Source organism: Glycine max, chromosome 19 (genome assembly GCF_000004515.6).
Source record: "Glycine max cultivar Williams 82 chromosome 19, Glycine_max_v4.0, whole genome shotgun sequence".
In the NCBI taxonomy this organism is placed as follows: Eukaryota; Viridiplantae; Streptophyta; class Magnoliopsida; order Fabales; family Fabaceae; genus Glycine; species Glycine max.
In genome coordinates, this window is record NC_038255.2 from 43,336,030 (window position 1) to 43,361,124 (window position 25,095).

General features: G+C 35.1%; 3 protein-coding genes across 9 annotated transcripts; 2 read left to right on the top strand and 1 right to left on the bottom strand.

The window, feature by feature from the left end:
- The first annotated feature begins 1,058 nt into the window (after positions 1–1,058).
- LOC100810738 (pre-mRNA-processing factor 39) lies at positions 1,059–10,778 on the top strand. 4 transcript variants are annotated; one of them, XM_006604448.3, is made up of 14 exons: positions 1,059–1,220; positions 1,524–2,001; positions 2,815–2,921; positions 3,749–3,978; positions 4,608–4,775; positions 4,905–5,268; positions 5,749–5,892; positions 7,023–7,175; positions 7,264–7,380; positions 7,828–7,908; positions 8,039–8,194; positions 9,368–9,664; positions 10,301–10,414; positions 10,522–10,778. In XM_006604448.3, the coding sequence occupies exons 2-14, from the start codon at positions 1,545–1,547 to the stop codon at positions 10,621–10,623; spliced, it is 2,490 nt and encodes an 829-aa protein (XP_006604511.1). In that variant the 5' UTR covers positions 1,059–1,220; positions 1,524–1,544; the 3' UTR covers positions 10,624–10,778. The 4 variants fall into 4 exon arrangements, with proteins under 4 accessions (XP_006604511.1, XP_003553509.1, XP_014627291.1 ...); XM_003553461.5 differs by having other exon boundaries at positions 2,818–2,921; XM_014771805.3 differs by having other exon boundaries at positions 1,082–1,220; positions 1,530–2,001.
- Positions 10,779–14,491: 3,713 nt separating this feature from the next.
- Positions 14,492–21,348, top strand: LOC100812165 (nuclear transport factor 2). 3 transcript variants are annotated; one of them, XM_003554253.4, is made up of 9 exons: positions 14,492–14,871; positions 14,972–15,106; positions 16,278–16,584; positions 16,989–17,254; positions 17,817–18,009; positions 18,469–18,590; positions 18,684–18,749; positions 19,757–19,838; positions 20,738–21,348. In XM_003554253.4, exons 1-9 carry the CDS (start codon positions 14,833–14,835, stop codon positions 20,881–20,883), a joined length of 1,356 nt encoding a protein of 451 aa, XP_003554301.1. In that variant the 5' UTR covers positions 14,492–14,832; the 3' UTR covers positions 20,884–21,348. The 3 variants fall into 3 exon arrangements, with proteins under 3 accessions (XP_003554301.1, XP_006604512.1, XP_006604513.1); XM_006604449.3 differs by having other exon boundaries at positions 16,992–17,254; XM_006604450.4 differs by lacking the exons at positions 14,492–14,871; positions 14,972–15,106 and adding an exon at positions 15,189–16,188.
- A 1,162-nt stretch (positions 21,349–22,510) lies between these two features.
- LOC100812713 (uncharacterized) lies at positions 22,511–25,076 on the bottom strand. 2 transcript variants are annotated; one of them, XM_041012600.1, is made up of 4 exons: positions 24,799–25,076; positions 23,745–24,570; positions 23,055–23,227; positions 22,511–22,814 (listed from the first exon to the last, which is right to left on the bottom strand). In XM_041012600.1, exons 2-4 carry the CDS (start codon positions 24,510–24,512, stop codon positions 22,691–22,693), a joined length of 1,065 nt encoding a protein of 354 aa, XP_040868534.1. In that variant the 5' UTR covers positions 24,513–24,570; positions 24,799–25,076; the 3' UTR covers positions 22,511–22,690. The 2 variants fall into 2 exon arrangements, with proteins under 2 accessions (XP_040868534.1, XP_040868535.1); XM_041012601.1 differs by having other exon boundaries at positions 23,745–24,904.
- Positions 25,077–25,095: the final 19 nt, after the last annotated feature.

The following is a 25,095-nucleotide window of genomic DNA, read 5'->3' on the forward strand; positions in this document are numbered from 1 at the left end:
ATATAGAAAGTAGTGGCGAAGAATGAAAGTTTTTGCGCGGTGTGCTAATGATTAGTGCAGAGGGAGGTCAACTCATTAAAGAGACAGGTGTAACCTGGTTAGCAACTACTCATTCTGTATCTTCATATTTCATCCTCCGGTTAATTCTGTGGACATATGCAGCAGCAAAATCAGGGAAACCATAAATTGATCACACAATTCACACCTTTGAAATCCATGCCACGGTCAACTACATCAGTATCCATGTTTTCCAGCTCTGAAGTTATCAACGGCATTTTCTCGCTATATACAATGCAAGAGATCAGAATTAAGGATATCACAAAAATGCTAAATTAACTAGTATGCTTTAGCAACGGGGTAACATAGATTAGGACAAAATTATGATAATCAGTGTAAGCAGTATGAAAGAATAGAAGTCAAGACTCGAAAGGAATATCATAATTTGAAAAGAAAATATCTAAATGATTTACTTATCAAATGAGAGAACCCTCTTCAATGAAGAAAGAAAAATGTAAATGTTATACAAATAAAGAAAATCCTTTAAAAATAAAAGAAAATATTTGATAAACTTGTCCTACTTAAGAAAAAAATAAATCACTTACTATTACTACTATTATTATTATTATTATTATTAATCGATAAATATTAATCATTAATTTCTCACTTTCAATGCCGACTTAGATTAGGTGATGATGTTGGCGATGGTGATTCTGAATGTGGGTGGGATGCGTGTGATCTCATGATGCTCAAAACTAGATTGGCACTCAGATTTGGACTGGAGTGGTGCAGTGGTGGAGTTGTTTGGGGTGAGAAAATGGTTTATGAGCTGAGAGGGGAAGGGGAGGGGTGTGGGAAAGGGTACTCGAGTAATTTCCAACGTTTTGGTAGTGCGAATATCAACTCTCATCCAAGAGTCACTTGTCGCGGCCCATTTCAGCAGCCTCGGCATGATAGCCACGGACGGTTCAGATCGCATCATTATCGATCACGGACGGCACCTGATCTAACAGCAGCATCATGCGCCATGGAGCCGCCAACTCCCACTTCTCCGCTATATAAAAACGGCACCTCATCCTCATGTTTTTATTACCCTACTTCGCTAGTTCCAATTCCAATTCTCGATTTACCACCAAAAACAGCCACCTGAGGTTTCAATTTCTCTGAGAAATAAAGAGAGCTCCTATCTCTTCTCTGCGACGACGCCGTTTCTCTCCCTTGAGGTACTGGCACCGTTCCCACACTCGATTAGGGTTTAGCGTTTGAAACCCTAGGGATTTTAGTTGATTGGAAAATATCTGTGAATATATTGCTGTAGCTATCTGTTTTTTTGTTCTTCCCAAATGTTGTATTGTGATGATGCCAGCATTAGATTCTCTGGTGCGGTTGATCTTACATTACGAATTATTGTTGCTATAACTTGATACTGTAATCATTGTGTTCTCCTAGCGCCTAGGAAATCAAGAATATACTTTTCGATTGAGGTTTTCCGTTTGATGCTGTCGCTAATTGATTTTTTGATGAAGGTAAAGGCCTTTTATTCAAGCATGGGAGATAGCGAACCGGTGGTCACTGAAGCATCTGCTGCTGAGGCATATGCTTCGGCTGGTTATGCTGAGACTGGGTCAAATCCTACTCCCGAGGCAGGTGCTGCTGTTGATCAATCCGCTGGAGAAGCTGCTCAGGCCAGCTCAACTTACGGATATGGTTATTCTAATGTTGGTGACACGAATGCGTATGCTGGAGATCCGAATTCCGTCCTACAGCAAGCTCATTTCAGTGCAACTGGTGATTCCAAGCCAGCTGGTGCAGCGGCTGATGCTAACGAGGCCTCTGCTGGGGTTGGAACCACAGCCGCCGAGTCTACTATGGTTTCCGACTACAACTCGTCCGTAAATGGCGGTGTTGTTGGTGCAGTGGCAAATGCCGTGGGACTTGAAAACGGGAATGCGTTGGAGAATGCTGATGGGTCGGCTGATGAGAAACAGCTTGCAGATGGTTATGGTGTGCTTTTATCTTTTACCTTTTTACTTTGAATGGAATTATCCTGTTTTAAATTTTATTTTGGACAAAAAATTCAGCAGCAGAAGTTAAGGTTAGAGGCAAAACTTGTAGGTGCATAATCTAGAGTCAAGACCTAATATTTAAGTGATTTATTAACCAGCAAATATCTAATGCCAGACCTAGCAGCTATTTCTTTTTATGATTTTCCTATTCAAGTTGCATATCATTGTTGATAATTAGTGTTTTTTCATCACTGGCCATATAAGAGAAAAAGAAACGAGTTTTAATTATCTACAGGAAGAAACTTTACTTTTCATGCATTGGTAGTGGAGTTTAAACTTTAATAAAGCAGTAAACAAGTGGTCTAGTTTACATGTTCCTATCAACAGAATAGTTTATTACCACCATCTCAGGACTAATAGAGTAGATACATAATGCTATTTTGGTATTTCTGTTCACTTTAATTTCAAGTGGCTTGATATATAGCCAAGCTTAAACTTGTAATTTGATATGGTTCTCAATCATTGATAAATTGAATAAGGAGCACGACTTTGATTTTGGAATTTTGAGACCATATATTTTGAGCCAATTCTGTAAATATTCTTTCCTTCAGTTATTGTAAGGATTAAAATTGATGTTGAAACTGTTCTGTTGATGGATGTTCTTTATATTACTAATCCAATGCTTAATGTATATGTATGAGTCTTTGAACTTTTTTGTGTTCGTAATGCTTTTGCTATTGTTCATGAACACACCATTATCGAACCAAATTATGACTATACCCCATTCATTTTCATTTTTTATTACCATTAGCAGCTGCCTTGTCTGCTGAAGAAGACCGACTGTGGAATATTGTAAGAGCTAATTCTTTAGATTTCACTGCCTGGACTTCCTTGATTGAAGAGACAGAGAAGACAGAGGTATGCTATGTTGACTTGAATTACATGTTGGGTTTTACCATTATTTACATATTTCACCTGTGAAGCTTACGGGAAGCTTTTGACTTGTCTATTTTATTGGCGTTTTGAATTTCAGTTTGATGTAATATCTTATTTGAATATGATAGGTTTGTCATAGCCGTATCCGAATCCTTCCAGTTTGCATATAGGGAATGGGGGTTGACCTTTTGTTGGGGTAGAGACACTGTTTGGTGTGGGGAGTGTTACTGTTATGTATCTTGTGTCTCTGGTTATTACATGATAAACACTTTTTGGATTTTTTTGGGTTCAAGAAGTTGGCTTCAGCCAAATACCTGTGATATTTCCTTTTTGAGAATTCTGAGATATTTTTGTTACTCATTACCGGATAACAGTTAGGATGAGACAGTATTATGATAAGGTTGGCTGTAAATAAATGACTGATTCACAGTGCGTTCAGATTTGTTAAACATGATTTAATATGCATGCCATTATGCTATATTGTTAAATCTGTCTCTTTCTTATGTATTACTATTAATTAAAAGTGTCTACATTGAATATAATTTTTTTTGGGTTATTTCTCTGGTATTTGATTTTTGCAATGGACAATCAAACAACCATGTTTTGCAATTTATTAGATTCATTTTAGAATGTTCTTTTAGTTGTTGTACCAATTGACATCCCCCCCCCTCTTTTGTCCACGTTTTTTTGTGGATGTTTAATATTTGTGCAATTGTATGTTCAGTTAATGCCTTAATGTTGTATATTTTATCATTACTGTCCTTGTTTTGTTTTCTGATACTTGTGAAACTCTGATTTTTTCATTGAAGGACAATATTTTGAAGATTCGAAGAGTCTATGATGCTTTTCTAGCAGAATTCCCCTTGTGCTATGGTTATTGGAAGAAATATGCTGACCATGAGGCACGTCTTGGCTCTATCGATAAAGTTGTTGAAGTGTATGAGCGTGCTGTTCAAGGGGTTACATATTCAGTGGACATGTGGTTGCATTATTGCATATTTGCTATAAGCACATATGGGGATCCAAACACTGTTCGTAGGTAATGGAAGTTTAGTTGTTTGTCATCCTTTTATTTATTTATTTTTTTGCATTGGTAGATTTTGATTTGATTTTCCATTCACTAGGCTCAGCTGTTTCTTGCCTGCTATCTAACCCAATTTCAGAATCCGTGCAACAGTGATATCTCCCTTGTATGGCGGAAAAGCTTTGATGGGATTGCATGCCAGAATGTTTTCCATTCTGATGTTTAAATACTTGGTTTTAAGTCCACTATTTGTGGTAGTTTGAAAATTTTAGGATCATTTTCTCCAATTACTTTTTTCATTTGATTTCAAAGTACATAGTTTTCTGGGTTTTTTTCCCTTGTTGGAATGGTAGCTCTCTTTATCTTTGACACTCTGAGGTGTATCAATTTGCAAATTGCTGCTGAGAAGATCTCGTCTGGTTAAGGGCTAAGATGGCCTCTATGACTGCTCCATTTCTGAGACATAGTATGATTTATTGCAGGAAGGTAAATGCAGCGTTTGGATGTCTTACATGATGTTACGAGTGATTTGTTTGTTCTCCTTGAACACTAGTGCTGCTGTCTACCATACATGGATGTGCATCAGTAAATAGATGCTTGAAATCAAGTCACATATTAACCAGGACTGTGTTCATTTGTTTCAGGCTTTTTGAACGAGGATTAGCTTATGTTGGAACAGATTATCTTTCTTTTCCCCTCTGGGATAAATACATTGAATATGAGTACATGCAGCAGGACTGGGCCTGCCTTGCTGTGATCTACACCAGAATATTAGAGAATCCAAATCAACAATTAGATCGGTATTTCAGCAGGTGATTCCTTGTTTTAAAGTTATTTCCCCTCCAATTTATTTTTGGAAAAAAACTGTTGTGTATAGTTTGCACATACTTTCTCATTTTTGGGGGGTTAATTTTACTTCCTTGGTGGTACTGGCATTGCAGCTTCAAAGAGTTAGCTGGAAATCGTCCTTTATCAGAGTTACGAACTGCTGATGAAGCTGCTGCAGTGGCAGGAGTTGCTTCAGAGGCTACTGGCCAAGCTACTGAGGGAGAAGTTCATCCTGATGGTGCAGAGCGTTCTCCTAAATCTGTAAGTGCTGGCTTAACAGAAGCAGAAGAGTTGGAGAAGTATATCGCCATTAGAGAAGAGATGTATAAGAAAGCTAAAGAGTTCGATTCTAAGATCATTGGTTTTGAAACAGCTATCAGGAGGCCCTACTTTCATGTACGGCCCCTCAATGTTGGAGAGCTTGAGAATTGGCATAACTATTTGGACTTTATAGAAAGGGAAGGGGACTTGAGCAAGGTAACATATGGTTTCTTTTAAGAGTGCATTATGTTCCTAGTTTGTCCTGTTATAGATTGACTTACCACCGTAAGTAATATCTGTTGTATAATATGTTTTATTGGCTAATCTGTTGGATGAAGCAACTTTTTAATCGGGAAATTGAACTGAGACTAAAGCATGGGCCTTCAATTTGGTTTCTTGAGGCTAAGTACTTCAAACCCTAATTTGTCAGTGGACATTCTAGGTTCATCATGTGTTTGTAAAAGTTTATTTCTTTTAAAGTGTGAATGTTATGCATGCAGGTGTCTTCTTATCTTTCTAATCTTCTGTCGCAGGCTAGGAGGGTCCCTCCTTTCATATTTGAGGGTCCTCTCTGTCCCGCTAAGGAGTATTTCTTGATGCTTTGTATTTTCCTTTAATGTTTTATATTATTGATTTTTCTTGTGTCTATATCAACAACGACAATTTTACAACATTGTCTTGTCTTTTGTGATTTAGATTGTCAAGTTGTATGAGAGATGTGTCATTGCATGCGCCAATTATCCGGAGTATTGGATACGCTATGTTTTGTGTATGGAAGCCAGCGGAAGCATGGATCTTGCAAATAATGTTCTTGCTCGAGCAACCCAAGTCTTTGTTAAGGTAGTTTCATCTAAATATCAGTCATACAGATGCATTTATCGTTGTATTCATCTCTTCAAGTTTTTAAGCTTTGAAGTGAGGTGAGAGGGCAATGCATCTAAGGGACTCCAGTACATGGCCACTTGTTGATGTTGGTTTTTACATGAATAAAGTAGTTGGCTATTACTAGCAATAGTTCTTGAAACTCGAACATGGTGTGATGATACACTCATAGTCAAACATGTGTCTTATTCAAGCAAAAGTAGTTGGTTATAATTGATGCTTCAGAATAAGGGATTTTATTTTTTTAGAATTTTGTCCTAATGAAATAGATTATGGTTGCAGCCTGTTTCAAAAAGAGTTGAATACTTATGGTGGGTTTCTTTGCTTGTGACTCACAAGCAAAGAAACCTTTGTGACTTCTGGGACCAGTTGTCAATTCTAACCATTGTGAGAAAATGATGACGTTCCTTGAGTGTATTTTGATTAGAAATAGAAAAGTAGTATTTTAAGGCTGTACACTTTTTTTTCATCTTCTATATTTTGCTATTTCATCTATATGTGAGAAAGGATTTGTTTGAAGATACTTTGTGGGCAATTTGTGGATATATAAGTTTACCTGTCTTCTCTATTCCCTTGGTGGCCTGGCCAAGGTGAGAAAAATGAATCTTCCATATACAGCAAACAACATTATCAAAATCCCATTCTTTAGGTGAAGGCTTAGTAATGGTGGTTTAGTACTATTTTTTGGGTTCTAGCTCGCTTTTGTTTGAGGCATGGGTTTTTAAAATGTATGGACCCATTTTACCTGATGTTTGAAATTGGGCTTATGAAGAATGGGGGCAGTAATAATTTATATTGGCAATCAGGTTTCCTAAAAATTCAACTTGTTAGGTCATATGCATGCCCATTAGTGTTTTTATATATATACCATATTTTTTGGCGTGTCAGGTAGTGATTTCATGCCTTCCATTTTTTTTTTGTCTTTTTCTTGATTTAAACAATGTAATGTTCAGTAATAATTTTTAAATATAAGCATAATTAGCATGTTGTCAAATTGTACAGATTACAGTCATAACTCACTTATTGTGCCAGAAAAGAATTTCCCTTAGTTTTTCTGCAATTTAGTCATTTTGTTTGTCATAATGCAGAGACAACCAGAGATACATCTTTTTTGTGCTCGGTTCAAGGAGCAGACTGGAGATATAGATGGTGCTAGAGCTGCGTATCAACTTGTGCATACTGAAACTTCTCCTGGTCTTCTTGAAGCAATTATCAAACATGCCAATATGGAATACCGACTGGTATGCTGGCTTGTGAAAGTGTTTTTATAGATTGTGATGACTTAATTTTAGTATTTGTTTACAGCTTTTCCATTGATTGATATTGCAGGGAAAAATGGAAGATGCCTTCTCTTTGTATGAACATGCCATTGCTATTGAGAAAGGAAAAGAACATTCACAAACATTGCCGATGTTGTTTGCTCAATATTCTCGATTTGTATATTTGGTATGTTCCATAACATATTTGCATTGCTGTTTGCTCAGTATTCACAATTTGTATATTTGGTATGTTCTGTAACATATTGCATGCTATCTGTTCTTATTTAAAGCTTTCAATGGGTTGGACATGCACTTTTTTTTTTTTAATTCTTGCCTTAGTATTAGAAGTCGACCTACAGGTAGTTCCATTAATTAAAGTTAGCTTCTTGTTTTTTCTTAACATGCCTGCATTTTGTTAAACGATACTGATTATTGTGCTTTGGATGCTTCTCATACATACCCAATATTTAAAGCATCCAAGTTATTCTATGAAAAGAATTACAAATTCAAACTTAAGACAACTATTCTTTACTATAACAGTTTTTATAGTTTTATACCTCTGGTAATATAGCTCAATTATGTGGAAATGGTCTTGTCTTGTTCCTTAAATCATTCTGTCTTGTTTTGTCATTAGGCTTCTGGGAATGCAGAGAAGGCAAGGCAGATTCTAGTTGAGGGGCTTGAGAATGTTTTGTTGTCAAAGCCACTACTTGAGGTCTGTCCTTACTTTTACTTTCCATTGCCCTCTAGATTCACTCTTATTATGTAGTTGGCGATTTTTCTCTTCGTATTTCTAAGTGTTCCTCATCTCTTAATGAGATTCTTTAATTCATTGTTACATGCAGGCTTTATTGCATTTTGAGGCTATTCAACCTTTGCCAAAGCGTGTTGGTGTCGACTTTTTGGAGTCATGGGTTGTCAAATTCATAATGCCTAACTCAGAGAGTGCTGGTGTAGCTAGTCCAACAGAGCGTGAGGAACTTTCTAGTATTTTTCTGGAGGTAAGTCGTTGTCAGAAGAGGGTTCTGGCATGTGTTTTAAAAGAATTTCCTTAAGGAATAAAATACCGTGTTTAATTTTTGACTATTTTGATAAGAGCGCGTGTGTGTGGGTTCCTCACGCTGGGTAATTGGGTTATCTGAGTGTTGAATGGGTTGATTGTTTCTTGTGACTGACTATGCCATGTGAGATGAGGCTTCGTTGTTAATGAGTGATGCAAGATTCCCACTTTGAAATTTGAACACACCAACCACATTACTTTATCAAACAACTATCTAGATATTTTTCCAACAATTTACCTATATAATTATTCACCTCAGGTTGTAGCAGGTATGATTAAGTGACCAAAGTGGATAATGGTAGGTAAATTTGAATAACTTGTGTTTGTCTGCAGGCAAGTGTGTGCATTTGTGTCTTAGGACTTAGGAGTGTGGGTATCTGCATGCATTTGTGCCTGTATGTGTGGAGCTAATCTAGATCATAATGATCAAGATAGGTTTTATTTAAACTTAATATTGACCATCCATGTAAGGTTGAATGACCAGGATTAGCTATTTTGACACTAACCTCGTTCATAGAACTAATCTTATTGGAGAACTGATGTGTGTTGCTGTAATTAGGTGTACTAACCTAGTTTTAATAAAGTTATTGAAAATTTTACACTGGCCACGGATCATTTTCATATTGGGCTATGATATATGCCACAAATATGGAATTTCAGATAAGTCTAGGGAAAATAAAGATTTGATTTGAAAATTGAAAAATCATGATCAAAATGGAAGGTGTAACTTGTTCGCAGGGAAAATGTTGGAGTGACCAGATGAAATTTAGCAGTGATAATATTTATGTTTCACCTCCCTGAATTTAACTTTTATCTCTGTAAACAGATTTTGAAAGGGTAATTGATTTATAATTTATAATAGTACACCGTCAAATACCATTGGCGGTTTGATGTATATTTGTTCTTTTGTATGGCTTCTTTATAATTACATCTAAAATGAATACATTTTCTATTTGATGGTCTTCTGTTATTATTTTCAAAGAATTTGTTATATTTAATTTACTTGAGTTTGTGTTTCTGATTCTTTAAAGGCCTGCCTTCTCTTTTTGGTATTTTACATTTTGAATGATAGAGTATTATTAATTTTTTTGAACTTTCTGTTTTTTCCCTCCAGTTTTTAAATCTCTTTGGTGATGTTCAATCTATCAAGAGAGCTGAAGATAGGCATGCCAAATTGTTTTTGCCTCACAGAAGCATGTCAGAGTTGAAAAAACGTCATGCTGAGGATTTCTTAGTTTCGGACAAAACAAAAGTGCCAAGATCGTATTCTGCTCAGTCACCTGCGCAATCTGCGATGGGTGCATATCCAAATGCGCAGAACCAGTGGACTAATTATGGAGTTCAACCTCAAACTTGGCCTCCAGTTACTCAAGCTCAAGGGCAACAATGGACTGCTGGCTACACCCAGCAGGTAGAGTAGTATCCTTTCCTTTGTGTTAATTGGGTTTATATGTGTGACCCACTGATGTTGGAGATTTTTTTTGAGACATGTAGTCTGTCAAATGGTTTAATGTTTACCACTTCTGTTTGTTATACTTGTTAATATGAAATTATGCAATATTAATTGCTTGTGTTATTAGAAATGGATGTGGGCATGTAAGATGCAACACGACCCTGTCCATTAAGCTGCACAGCATATTCACATTGTTGAAGTAGAATTTCTGCCTCTTAAATAATGTTTCAAGTTAACTTAATATGCCTTGTACCTGTATAAAATTGCTTCATGCATCTTTATCTACATGAAAACCATGTCCGGAATGCACTTATGCTATGCTTAATACTTTTCATATACTGAAATGATGTATATATGTATTCTGGAGTTAACAATTGTTTTACTCGTGTTCTGCTGCTTGTGTCATTGTGCGTTTGTGCACCTATTAAATCATGAGTTAGGTGTTACTTTAAATTCATTGTTTAGTGGTTCTTTCCGTGAAACTTCTTTATTATTTTGTGGTCATCAATTTGTGTTATCATTTTATCCGCAATTGTTTTAAATGGTTGATCAGGTCATATATGTATTGAACTGATTCATTCTGATTTGATACAGGCTTCCTACGGGGCTTATGCTGGATATGGGAGCAACTATGTAAATTCGCAATTGCCTACATCAGTTCCACAAAGTACTGCATACGGAGCCTATCCTCCTGCATATCCTGCACAGGTACACAGCAGTATTTCTTGTTTATATATATATATTCTGATCTTGATAAACAAAACATAAACAATTGCAAAATTTGTCTAATGTTGATTCTTTTGTCCGAATTTCAGCCGGCGGTTCCTCAACAAAACTATGCACAACCTGTTGCAGCAGCAGCCCCTGCACAGCAACCTTCTGCGGTTCCTCAAGCCTATTACGGGAGTTATTATTGAGCTGACCTGACAAAATGAGATGGCCACTGTTTTCGCTTCCTGTAATTTTTTTCCTTGATATTATAGGTAATTTGATGATATTAGGGAATCTGGAGCATAGGTGTAGTGTAAACTTTCAAGTTATACTACTGAAGATAGAAAATCATTTTGACTAATTCGCAATTGTATTTTAGCTATTTTGATGTACATTTTTTCTGTAATTTTCTTTTCACCGGTTAATGCATGCCTGTTTTTTAATGTGGAACTAAGTAAATATGGGTTTCTCAAAATTACCTTAGCATAATCGCATATTCAAAGAGTTCGTGTTTTATTTTTGGTGAGTATTCAAAGGGGTCGTTTTTCACTCGGTCTCCAGTTTTTTAAGCGAGTCTTTGCATGAAACATTTTTTATCAGATATTTCTTTAGTTTTGGTTTTCCATTAGGATTCTCTAAATATTATGATTATTTATTTTTTGTTCTGTAGTCTCTAAATATCATGGTTCTTTTAAGGTTAAATTGTAATTTTAATTTTTTCATAATTCTTAATTTATGACTTTAGTTCAATTTTCTCTCGTGATTTTGGTTATTTTATTTTAAAAAATTTATAATTTTGATTTAATACTCAATTTTGTATGTTTCTTTTTGTTTCAATTGAATTATAAACATAATATATTTAATATATCATAAAAATTAATCTAATTCATTAAAATAAAATAGAAGAAATATATGCAAAATTGAAAATTAAATTAAATTTATTTTTTTTAAAAAAAATGGGACTAAAATTGGGGGGAATAGGGGAATCAAATTGTAATTTAGTCTTTTTTTTAACATTTCATTTTCACCTAATTGCAATTTAGTCTTTTTTAGATTTCATTTTCACCTGATTTATTTACAGGATGAAATGAGAAATTGGTATATACAAGCAGGATGGGTTATTTGATAAGAAAAATGAAATTAGAAGAGTAAAATTAGGAATTAAATAAAAATTGCAATCTTTTTAGGGATTCAATGTGAAAAAAAATTGACTGGATCTGTCGGCTGGATTATCCTTTATGTCAGTTGAGCAAAATGGAATTAATGGATCACTTACTTTTAGATCTTGATGTATGTAGTTTAACATGCACAAAAAGAAGGACGTTTTATCCACATAATTCTGTTTTCTAAATTTGTCCAAATAACAGTCACCGTACTTGCTATTTATAAGCTGCTCACCTGACACTTAACTTTAAAGGGGACATAGTTTTATTATTAAAATAAATAAATTTTCAACATAAAAAGGTGAAATAAAACCAACGTTAAAAGTTGAAAGAAACCGACAGATTTTTGGAAGTAGGTGTTTGGAGTCAAAATTTCCTTAAAGAGAACACGTACGATAGTTTATCAATGATGTACACTTACCCATCGAATGAAACAAAATTAGAACAATCCATGTATCTAAGTGAAGAACGAACTGGGAAGAAAGAGTACCAAAAAAAAAAAAAGATTGGACAAGGTACATGCTAGTTTTATTAATTTTATAAAAAAAAATTAAAAAGTTTTTTTGAGAAGTAGATAGAAATTATTTGTTGAAAAAAGAAAAAAAAATTATAAAAATAATTTAGACAAACATATTAAAAAAGTTAAAACGGTTTATTTTATTTAAAAAATCACTTAAAAAAACGAACCATTGTATAGTATGGATAGTTACCATAGTTGACTATGTCCCAAAATTATAGTAAGAATTTAAAATAGTAAAAATAACTATTTTATTATTTCATCCTTCAATACAAACATTAGAATCAACTATGGAAAAATTGAATTTATATACTACGACCGTATTCAAATTTTGAAGATATATATATATATATATATATATATATATATATATATATATATATATATATATATATATATATATATATATATAGTTATATAGTTATATATGTACGTACGAATTTTGTTTATAATATTTAGTTATAGTTGTTGACCTATGCATGTTAGGAGAGTGAACTTCGTCATTTCATAAAAAAATAATATTTAAATAAAAATGAACATAAAGAAGAATACAAAGAGCAAATACACGAAGAAAAATATAACCTTAAATACACGTCTCGTTTATTTCATGGAATCTTGATGAATTCTCAATAATATAAAGATGATAATAAATATTTTTATGTTTGTTAAAAGTTTTTTAAAAAATTTCCATGTATTATTGATTTTTGGAAATGTTATAATTTTCTTTTTATCATGTTTTCTTGCCTCTATATTCCCATGAGAAGGGGTGAGAAAGTGATATTTCCTTGGGAATGTAAAGTCTAATACACATGTAACTTCTTTTTTATTTAAGTTATTTTAAATTTTAAAAATTATTCCCAAAAATATTAAAATATAACTAAACATATTATTTTAAAATACCCGAAAATGATATTCTCATATTATATTCCTGAGAATAATATCCTTAAAAATGTAAGAGCATTTCATCAAACAAACACCGTCACAAAGACACTAAACTATAGTTAAAAATATTTCAAATCTTAGTTATCTATTATCTATTATTATATATATTTTGTGTCTATTTTATTTTTATAACTACATTTGTAAATTATAATTTCTTTATCATTATTTTATTACCTTCACAAACCATCCACTATTATATAACACAGAAAGGCAGTATTATCAGATGAAGCAATAGAACTCATTATATGGGTGTGGTGGATGCAACCTGTGCAGATTGTAATACAGGGCCAGAGTCATTAGTTCATGCAAACCGTGATTGTACAAAGTCTGCTGAAGTTTGGCGCTTTGCTTGGGGAAGCACAAGTCTACCTTCTTTTGTGGGGGTCTGAATGTGCCTTCTTGGATTCATAGAAATATAACTTCAGGGAAGAAGGAATGTCATAGTATGTGTTGGTGCCAAATTTTTGGAGCCACTCTTAAACCGAATATGCTGGAGGTAGAATGAGTTAGTTCAGGTAGCAGTTAGCTACAGGTTTTGAAGTATTGCAAAGAGCTTCAGCTCTTGTACAAGACATTAAGAGATCAGCAGTTTGGGTAAAAAAACACACCACTGGTTTGATATATAAAGCTAAGTGGGTTCCTCCCGATTCAGGTTTAATTAAATTAAACAGTGATGCAACTTTCAAAGTGTTGGAGGGTCTCAATATTATTGCTCAACATGCCTTACACTCTTTTTGTAGTGATACTTATTTCATGTCTATTAAAGTTTTCTACAACAATTCAACACGAAAATAAAAAACTCATTATAAAAAGTAGCACAACCATTTATCAAGATCCAACGGCAATTATCAAATGTGAAAAAAGCAACACAAACGATTATGACAAGGCGTGTGCGCCAATTTCTACTATATTTCTCCTTACTCCCGCGAAGAATTTTTTTTAAGTGAAATCTATCATTTTTTAACTTGTTTCTTTTTTATTTAACCTATACCAAACAACTACGTACGTGCCTGTTTGGAAATTTGTTCGTTGGGAATGAACAGACGTTCTCCAAAGTAGTGTCCCTTTGTATTTTTTTTTTTAAGCCAACAAATGTTTGGAGGTGTGTAAGCAATTTTCCAGACATGCTTTAGATTTTTTATCATCTTCTCTATATCCACACTCTTCTCAATTTCTAATCTATTTTGATCCCACTAAACTGAGTGAAAAGATGTGCAGAAAATCGATCTAAAAACCTCTTGTGAGGGTGTCTTTCTTCTCTTACTCTTGGTTAGTAGAACATATTCAAATCCAACAACTACCATTCTTCAAAGAAAGACTTCAATTAATCCAGCCTTTTAACACTTGAAATCCAACCCGTCCATTAATATTCACTTGAAAACAATCTGACCCGTTGACACTCCACACACTTTATCTTAGATACCCAATCCGAGGGCTACGGTTTCGTGCCACACTCGCCGATAGATTATAAAAAAGAATCTCTCACTCCTTCACCACTTCCCTCATTTTTTAACATTCCTCTCTGCGCTGCGCACCATTCTCAATCTCCGATCTATAAACCCCCAAACCCTCCTCCATTCCCAGCCATCTCTCTCTCTCTCTCTAAAACCAAGTCTCGTTTCTCTCTCCTCTTGCTGGGCCTCTTCTTCGGGCTTCCCGGCCCATCGCCGACTCCAACGCCACAACCTTTTTCTGCTTTTTCGATTTAGGGTTTTCGCGCGCTCTCCCTTCCTTCTCCTGGATCTGCTAGGAGAAGCGCTGAATGCTCTGAGCTTCAACGCTGTTTGTTAGAGATGGCGTCTTCGTATCCCGGTTCCGTTAGTGCCGCACAGGTTTTTTTTTTTTTTCGTTCTTTCTCGTTTTGTTTTTTGTTTTCTTCATTTTTAGATATGCGTGAAGTGAATGAACGTTGTTTATTCTCTCTGGTTCCAGGTTGGTTCCTACTTCGTGGGACAGTACTACCAGATTCTTCGCCAGCAACCGAATCTCGTTCACCAGTTCTACTCCGATTCCAGCAGCATGATTCGCGTTGACGGAGACTCCGTTGAAACCGCGCACGATGTGTTGGTATGCTTTACGCATCGCTCAACTCTCTTATTTATGATGTGTTGACATTTGCGAGCTCGGTGTTCTGTTTATTTTACTCGTGTTATGGGAGTTATTTCAACATGTACAAGCTTCTAAAAAAAGATTTATTTCAACATGTGGCAAGTTGTAACTATGATGGTAAAATTCTATTCCATGGCGGTTGTAGCGAGGCACTGATGAATTGATGCTGGTTTTAGGTTGGTTTACTTTTAGATGTATTGACTGTTGCTAATACCTACTGATTTAATAGGTTTGTACTGATACTATTAGTTTTGATGCTGACAACTGGTGCTTAATTGGCATTTCAGCTTTCTGATTAGAAAGTTTTTTTTTGTTTGTTACTTGAATCGAGTTCTGTTTTGGCAGTTTATTAGGGGGGCGTTTCGTTCAAGAAAAAGTTTTCCATTTTCTGTTTTAAAAGATTTGTATAGGAAATAATGGAAACAGAATAAAAACATAAACCGATAAAAATTTGTTTCTGATCTTGTAGCTAGATCGTGACTAAGCAAACAGGAGATCTAGCCCAAAAGCATTTAGTGTGAAGTGTAATCCGTCCCGCGTCTAGGTCAGTGTCCAGCTGATATAGGCTTTAGCACATCTGAACGACCCTGTTATTCTTGGGATGCTTCATCGTCTCTAATGTTGCCATTACCCCGAGATTCTGGATGTGTATCATGGGGGGTTGTGGCCAGATTGTGGCTTGGGGTATCATGGCTTGACCAATGCATGTTTAGCGGTTCGTTTCTGTCGGTTAGAACTGAGCTAGTGGCTCCCTCAAGGTGAACACCTGACCGAGCCTGCTGAAGGGGCACCCAGCCCCACAGTCTTGAGTGTGTAAGAATGAAGAGACTAAGATCGCAGCATTGGTCGTCTTATGTCCGATGAACGATTGACACTAAATGCTTTTGGGCTAGGTCTCCTGTTTCCTTAGGCATGATCTAGCTACAAGACCAGTTTCCATTGTTTCTTGTACAAAGTTTTGAAAACAGGAAACAAAGTGAAAGCAAGGTAGCATTTTTTGTAACTGAAAGTGACTCAAAGTAAACAGACCCTTATATTTGGTATTTCTTGGTGTTCTCTTTTTTTTGCATTCTTTGTTTTTGGTAAAAATGCTGGTTGATAGCTGACGTGTTAGATTTCCCTCATGCAGCAAATTCATTCAATTGTCTCGTTACTGAATTTTACTACAATTGAGATCAAGACAATCAATTCTCTTGACTCTTGGGATGGAGGTGTGCTTGTGATGGCCTCAGGTTTTGTGAAGATAAAGGATATCGGTGGGAAGCGGAAGTTTGTTCAAACTTTCTTTCTTGCTCCTCAGGAGAAGGGTTACTTTGTAATGAATGATATGTTTCATTTCATTGATGATGGAGTAATGTACCCAAATCTGGTACCAGTGGCATCCGAAACGATTGACACACAACCACATCTTTCTGCTTCTCTTGCTGAGCCACCAGGTAAATTAATTGCTGAATTATGTTTTCATGACATTTGTTTTTGACTAGTTTAACTGGAAGTATTTTTGCTGCAGTCTGTTATCCTAACATCTGGTTTGGAGATTCATGATCTGTGTGCATCCAATGGCTCTTATTTAATAAAATATTTTTTAAGTAGTAGGGCATAGCTGGATAGTATATAGGTTTCCTGGTGACAATGTTTACGAACAAATTTTATGGTTTATGCATACCTTTCTTATTAACCATAAGATGATTGCTTGTGTGACAGATTTTCTCAGTCCCTGTTCACTCCGATTTAAAATTAAATTTCATGTATATAAAGCATCAGTTAAATATTGTGCATGTCTTGCATCATTTTTCATTGCCAAAAATATTTTTTTCTGAGTCCAGAGTTTCTGATTTAGCAGTTTCAGACTACGGCTTAGAGGAAGAAGCCAGGGAATATGCCAACTCAGTTCATATAGATGATGATCCAGTGGACAAGTATAGTCTTCCTGAGCACCAGCAGCAGCTACAAGAAGAACTTGAAACCGAAATTGTGGTGGAGGAAACTTCCGTACAGGAGGCATCTCCACCAATTCATACCGTTGCACACACTATCCAAGAACCCCCTGTTGCTCTTGTGGAAGAGTCCTTTGAGGAGCCTCCTAAGAAAACATATGCATCTATTGTATGTAATACTTTCTTTACATGTTTTTTTTTTTTTGCTGACTACTTGATTTTTGTGTGTAACTATGCACTATCCATAAAAAAGGTACCACACCCCCGGAGTAACCAATATTCACTTTCTAATCAAAACAATCTTTTAGGTAGTTTTTTATATTTGCATAGTCCTAATTCTCGAAATCATCTGCAATAAAAAATGTGTCTTGCAACACTCATTGAGAACTTCTAGGGATGTAGACTTTTGGCTGGGCTACTAGTGTTCATTTATCTGCTTCTGTGGGTTTGGCCGTAGGCAGAAATTGTATGTCTCTTAGATGCTGGAAGAAAATCTAACCATGAAGGGAGGCAAAGATTAAGGTCGTCAAGAAATACATTTTTCTTATTTGGTGGAAGTTATTGCTTTGAAAGTTCCTCTTTCTCTCTTTAATGTAGTATTAGGCATCAAATATTGGAAAAGTGTTAATTCATTGTCCTTTGCTGTATGTTGGATTTAAACCTAAATAAGGAGGTTTATATTTTTAACTTTCGTGTTGTCTTAATTTAATCATGTTACAATGAACTTGCAGTTACGAGTTTCCAAAGGGCTGCCAGTGTTGTCAGCTGCTCCAAAGCATGCTCCACATTCTTTCAAAAGTGCTCCACCTCCTCCAGAGTTGAACCATGTAGCACAGCCTGCTGTTCAGCAGTCAAGCTCTGCATCTATGTATGCTCCCGAGTCAGGGACCGAGGCAGCAGAAGAAGGCTATGCACTAGAAGAAGGTTTAGTTTATGTTCCTGATATTACAATCCTTTTCTTGGCATATTTGGCGTCTTCATATGTTTGAATACTCGTGTCATTTATGCTAATGATGTGTGGGAGTTTTTTGTTCTTTCATTCTCAGTGAGGTCTTCCTGCACTTTTTACCCATGATGAGTGAAAATTGTCTATTTTTTTTTTTTATACAATTCTACTCGTGGAAGGATTTCTCAGGCCAAATTTCTTTTGGCAGAGACTTCAGAGGTGGTTAGGAGGGGGATAAACCTTTTGATCCAGAGTATTAGAAATGAAAATATTAGCATTCTTTTTATGGTAAAATAGTTGCTTTGTTCTAGCGTTTTGGAAACTGCATTTCATTAACATTGTTGCATGACTCACATCATTTAATATTTGAACTTTATATTGTATCAGAATTTTTATAATTAAAATATCTAGTTGATTTCTGATCTTAATTGTTCCAGATGAAGTAACATCTGTCTATGTTAGAAACTTGCCTGCTAATGTTACTGAAGTGGAGATTGACCAAGAATTTAAGAATTTTGGCAGAATTAAGCCAGATGGAATATTCATTAGGGTCCGAAAGGTAGCTCCTCTCTTTGGATTACACTGAATGCTCATATATCCATCTATGGAAAAAAAGAAAAAAAAAAACTAAAGTAGAAATTGACGTGTGCAGGAAATTGGAGTCTGCTATGCATTTGTTGAATTTGAAGACATTATTGGTGTTCAAAATGCACTTCAGGTTTGTAGTTATTCTATTTATTTTGTTTTGTTTTTTTGTGTTAAACCTAATATTTATTCAATTATCTAACTATTGAGTACCTTAATTAATAGAGAAACACATTAAACATGTCTGGATCTTTTTGTTGTTGATTTGCTTTACTGTGCTATCTGTTACAGAAAATCTATAACATCAATTTCTCTGTTGCTTAAAGCAAGAACTTCTCTTTGTTCCTTTGTTTTTTTTGTTGTTGTGATTATCAGATGTTTAATAGGGCTATGGAGTTAAATTGACTAATTTTGTTTTGTATTTTTAGGTTTCCTGATTCAATTCAATGGTTTATTTATTATGTTTAAGAAAAACCATGGTTGTAGTTTCATCAGTTGAATTTGTAGTGCAAGTGAAGCCAATTATTATCATCTTAATGAATTTTAAGTTTTTTGCCTAAACAAAATATAGGTGATTTGCACTCTCTTTCCATAAGATGTTTAAATTACACCACTCTCTAATTTTAGAATTACACTCCTCTCCCTTGAAAGATGTAATATGCTACACTCAAATTCATTTTAGTGTAAATGAACCTCTTAGTGGCGGTCAACAACGATAAACAAGCCTTTCTGGGACATTTTTCTTTTCTCTTTAACTTTCATTGTTACTTGCAATTTAGAACTTTAGAAGATGAAATGAAGTTTTAAACACCACACCTGATATTGCTTGGATTTGATTTCATCTTCTAGTGTTCCAGAGTAGGAGTTTGAAACTAGTTGTTGATGATGCTGAAAATCAGAGAGAGAAAAAATGTCCTTAATAAGCTTGTTGATATTGAAATGAACTGAAGTGCAACACTTACTCATCTCTCAGGAAGGTCTAATTTTTAAATTTAGAGCAGAGGGGAGTGTGGTTTAGTTTAACCAAAAAATAAATATCTAATGCTGCTTCATTCAATTGTCTTGTTATGCAGATTGCCCATATTATTTTTTTAACATGTTCTTTGGTTCACATCTGTCTTCATTTTTTCTTTATTGTAGTCTTCTCCACTCCAATTGGCTGGAAGACAAGTATACATAGAGGAGCGGAGGCCAAACAGTGTCGGTGCAGCTCGGGGAGGAAGTAATGTTCTACTTCACTTTTTGTCTCTTACTCTCAAAACTTTTAGCTTCTCAAGTTATGTGGGTTTTACTTAATGGTTAATAAGAAATCTTTGTAAAGTGTTTGTTGCTTGCTGCAATTGCTAGTGTTGGAGTGCACCTAACACACAATTGTGCAATAAATTAGTGATCAGAGTGATTGCCTTATCGCTGTACATGCTAGGGCATCGCTGTTGTGGCAGCACTTGGTATTTTGTACTGCAATGCCCATGTATATCTATTAGGTATTAGGTTAAACCCTAAAGTATTAAGTTCTAAATGACATGGCAATATGGCACGTGCTTGGAGAAGACTTATTGGGTTGTACATGCTATTGACACTGGTAATTGTTATAGCTTTTCACACCTGTGGGGATATAGTTTGAAACACTTTGTTGTGGCTGGTGCTGTACTTAAGAGGATCTTAACCACTGTATTGTTGCTGTTCTATGCATCATAGGATCTTAGTGTGACGGGGTGTGATGGTGATTGTAGTTTGGGGCCTTGATGATGATATCTGGTGGGGAGCGGAAATTTCATTGTTAACTTTTTTTGTTATTGATAAAACTTACATGTGAGTAGATAGGTTCCATTTTGTGAAACTGAAAGTACTGTGATTAGGACCTAAACTTTAGGTAATGAGATGATTAATGAAAGAAGGAATTTTTTCAAGTTTTTTGCTGCTATTGTATCCAAAAGGAACGTCTTGTGATACTGGGAGTTGTTTTTCTGAAATTTGTGGCAGCTGTATCAATACTGGCTCTATACTTTTATTGTATTTGTTGCCTAGATTTTTGTTTTTGACATAAATGAGGTTCTTAGTGCTGGCAACAAAAATTATCTTGCAATATTGACATCCATTTCCTTTTTTTTGGGTGATCAGGAAGGGGAAGAGGCAGAGGCAGCTATCAAGCAGATGCTCCGAGAGGGCGTTTTGGTGGTAGGAGCATGGGAAGGGGAGGTTATCAGGATGGTTCAGACTACACCAGACTAAGAGGTGATGGTTATCTTCAGCGTGGTTCACGATGAGGAAAATGTGGCAAAAGCATGCACAGGGATACCATTCAAGGGCTTATACAATTAGCGAAATCTGTGCTTGGTGTGGGTATTTACTACAGAACATTTGCTTCTGTGGTTTCAGATAAAGTAATCTTAACGTTTTGGGTGCGTCTTTTTCAAGTAAAAGCCATTGAGACTTAAACTAGTTTGTTTTGCAAGCATAGATCAGTTGGTTCCCCTTGAATGTTAGTTATTATGCCATTCAGGTGGGAAGTTTTGGTTATTTGTATTTGTATTGGATTGTGGGGGCCTTTTAATGAGAGGGGTGTTGAAAGTAACAAAGTGGTTTAGACATCAATAGAGGTGGTGCTTAATTATCAGATGTTGCGGTGCATTTCTGTGTGCATCACCTCGTTACCTTTGACTTGTTTTGAGAGTACCATGAGAATCTTGTAATTTCTTTCCTTCTAATTTTTGGTATTGTTGACCGGAAAATAACCAATCTCGTCATTTAATTATTGATTAGAATGCTTTCCTAGATTTGTCTATTATTCAAACTTACAAGTTAATATAAATATTATACTCTATATAAAAGTAAATATTATTCTCCATTTTTTTCTTACTACATAAAGTCTCGCAATGTTTTATAAATAAAATCTCCATATTATTTCAATAGGTAATTATTGAAAATCAAATGAAGTTTAGGCTTAAATGTAATTTTGTTTCTTTTATTTTTTAAAATCTATAACTTTGGTTTTTTTATTTTATAATAGAGATATGGTTTTCTATTTTAAAATAAAGATATTTTATTCTCGTTTTTTTAAATTTATGGATTTTGATTCTTTCATTGACATTTAGTTCTTTAATTTTATAAAATTTATAATTTTGGTCCTTTCATCAAATTTGTCTAATGATATTCTAATTTAATGCCACAAAAGATTATTTATTTAATATGTGATATACTTAATGCTCAAAAGGATTAAAATCATGAATTTTAAAAAATCATGAATTTTAAAAAATTAAAGATCCAAATTATATTTAAACCTAAAGTTTATAGGGTGCATGTCTTTGTTATAGTGCGATTTCATTTAATATAACTCAATTTTTTCTCATTTTTTACAAACCAATGTGACATTGACTGACTTAATTTTCCTAAGGTCTTGACTTTAAGTCTTAGATAAAAAAATTGATTAAGAGAAAAAAAAATTTGCTAAAAATTGTCAACTAAGTTTCCATACCAATAATATGTAAAAAAAAAAAAAAATCCAATTTGACAGTTTAGAGTTTAGATTGGGGTGTTTCTTCACAACACATGCAAGCAATCAGCAAAATATCGTATTACCTATTCAACAATAACATTCAATCCTTCCTGTTCCTTCTATCGTCAAGACCCTTAATAACATGAAATATTCTCCATGGTCATAATACTGCACCTACAACTTCCACAACCATAACTGTGATCCCTGATTCCCTTGCGAAAAACAAGAACAGAATAGTTAGCCTGTCAAATTTCCGTTCATATTTAGGTCTTCTAGAACCTTTTCTCGAGCGTTCAAGCTGGCTTTTGGAACATGTTCTGATTCCATCTTAATAGCACCGTGTAAAGTTGCTTAAATTGCAGTGCCTTTGATGCAACAAACCAACATACAAGTACTAGTAGTCCCAAATAAGCCACGTTGATTAATTAAAAGGGTGGTCGCTTGTCTTAGTGCTACTACACATGAGTTTATGCATTCAGTTATTTACTGCTTTCTCAACAGCTACAACATTGGCTTCAATATAAGAACTTGTTTACATCATGAGACACTCTCTTGCACGTACAAACTTCACCACCAATTCAAGCACCTGCAGTAGCTATAGCTCCTTGAAGAGAATGTGGCGGCAAACATTGTGGTTCGTTGCTACCATCCTCGTCTTCCTCCGTGTCCCAAAGGAAACTAGCATATGCTGCTTGTACATGGCTGTTACATAAAACCATGAACTATTGTTACAATGCATTCATTCATTCCCAATATTTATTAATGTAGGTAAGCTAACATGACATGACAACTTGGTTAAAAAGTAACACAATCTTTTTTTGATTCATAGGAATTGAAGACATTTTACAATAACTCGTGCACCCTGTTCAACAAACTGAGCTAAATCCCTTGATAGAACATAACATAAACTGAATGTCATCAAACACAGGACATGCAGCACACCTGTCTTCAGGAGAGGCTTGGACTGCTCTTTCAAAATAGCTGGAGGCACGTTCTTGGTCATGATGTAGCTCCCAAACTAACTTCCCATACTGTGATAGAACTTCTCCGTCATCCGGGTCTGCAAGTATGGCGCGGGAATAATACTCCTCTGCTCCTTCACAGTCTTGTTTGTACTGTCCAAACAACAAAAACCATCACCAAAAAATACACTAATAAAACCAAGTATTTGTGTTTGTAAACGATTATGATGATCTGTTTCAAGTTATTCTGAAGATAAATTTGTTCTATACTAAACATCAACGGTTGATTTAAAGTTAGTTAAAATAACAAAATAATTTAATTGAAATCAACTCTGGATGCACCTCTACTTTTTTTTTATTTTACTTACTATAAATTAACCAATTTCTCTGAAAAAAGTTGTAAATAGTAGCTTAGTATGACCCAACAAATAGGCTGTCATGATGAATTTTTAAACAAGGTGCTGTTTGTGTTGTTCTTCAATCAAAATTGGAGTTTCACTTTGATAATCTGCCTAACAAAGATTTGTATTAAAGAATTATGCAGATTAACAAGGTAGAAATCTAATTATGATTTAGAGAATGACACAAATAACACTTAAAAATTGTATCCAAGTTTTCTTCCTTTAAACAATTAGAGAGTTGTTTTCAAACAGAAGGAAATAGAACTAACCTGATACAAAAAATTAGCATAATTCCTCAGAAACAATGGATCCCCAGGATTTTCCTTAACCATTTTCTTGTAATATTCTTCCACTGCATGCCTATCTCCATCATTTCCTCCAGAACCCAAGGGATTATGATCACCACCACCGCCGCCTCTACAACCACCTATGCCATCGCCACAACACTCCACACCAAGTCCCTTTGCAAGATACATTTCTTTACCACTACCAACCTCTTCCTGGTCACCAAAACTCACCCTACAAACTCCATTCTTCACTCTCACCTCTTCACTGAATATCACATCCTTTCCACCATTCACCACACTGAACCCATCTTCACTCTCACTTTCCATTTCTTCATCTTCCTCTTCTTCACTCAAGCCATTGTGCTTAGCAGTAGAGTAAGAAGGAATTGTCTCCAGCACCAAGCTCCTGTGTCTAGCTGAAAACCTCTTGGAAGGGTCTAAATACTCCAACCTTTCTTCATTGTTGCAAGAAAAGTAGGCCAAGTCTTGCAAGTTCCCATCAGATTGGACTCTTCTAAAGCCTTTGTTTTGCCTTTCAAGCTCACCAATTGAGGGAGAGATTGGAGAAGAACCACATGCAAAGGACCGGGTTTGGTGGCAAGTAAGTTTGTGATAAGGTTGTGGGACACTGGTTGGTGGAAAGTGTTTAAGTGCATGACAGGTTTCTGAGTGAATATTGTTGTTAGGACTATCTGGGAAGGATGAGAGGAGGGATCCAAGAACTGGTGTTGAAGAGCTTCTTAGCATCATGTTTTCTGATTCAAGATAACTTCTGTGTGGCTGTCCCTTGTTTTCTGATTATAAATCACTGAGAAAATAGAACAAACTGTAAATTACTTACTTCTACAGGAAAATAAAGCTAGAAAAAGAGAAAGGCATAAGGCATATTGGTTTTTGAAACAGAAAACAAATTGATATGGCTACAAGGAAAAGTAATAATGATGCTGATTGCTGAATGCTGAGAGGAATCAGTAAATAACACAAAAGAAATGTTTTGGTTGGGAAAGGAAGAAGGAGAACAAGAAAAGAACAATACCCTTTTTTAATGCTGAAGAGTTCTTGATGACCCTATAAATATAATCCTATGTAATTTCAGATGATCATTGGAAGGGAGAGAATTTTCTAGCAGTAGACATCAAATCAAAACATTGCAGTTTATAAGCTGGACCCTTTATATAATGTGAGGTGTGAACATGAGTTTTAATTTAATTAGGAAACAAAAAGAAAATGGTTTATTTTTCTCCCTAAAAAAAAGTTTATTTGGGTAGTGAATGTGTGGTGGATAGGGCATTTGGATCACATTTGATATGATACGATTCAACCAGAAGCAAGC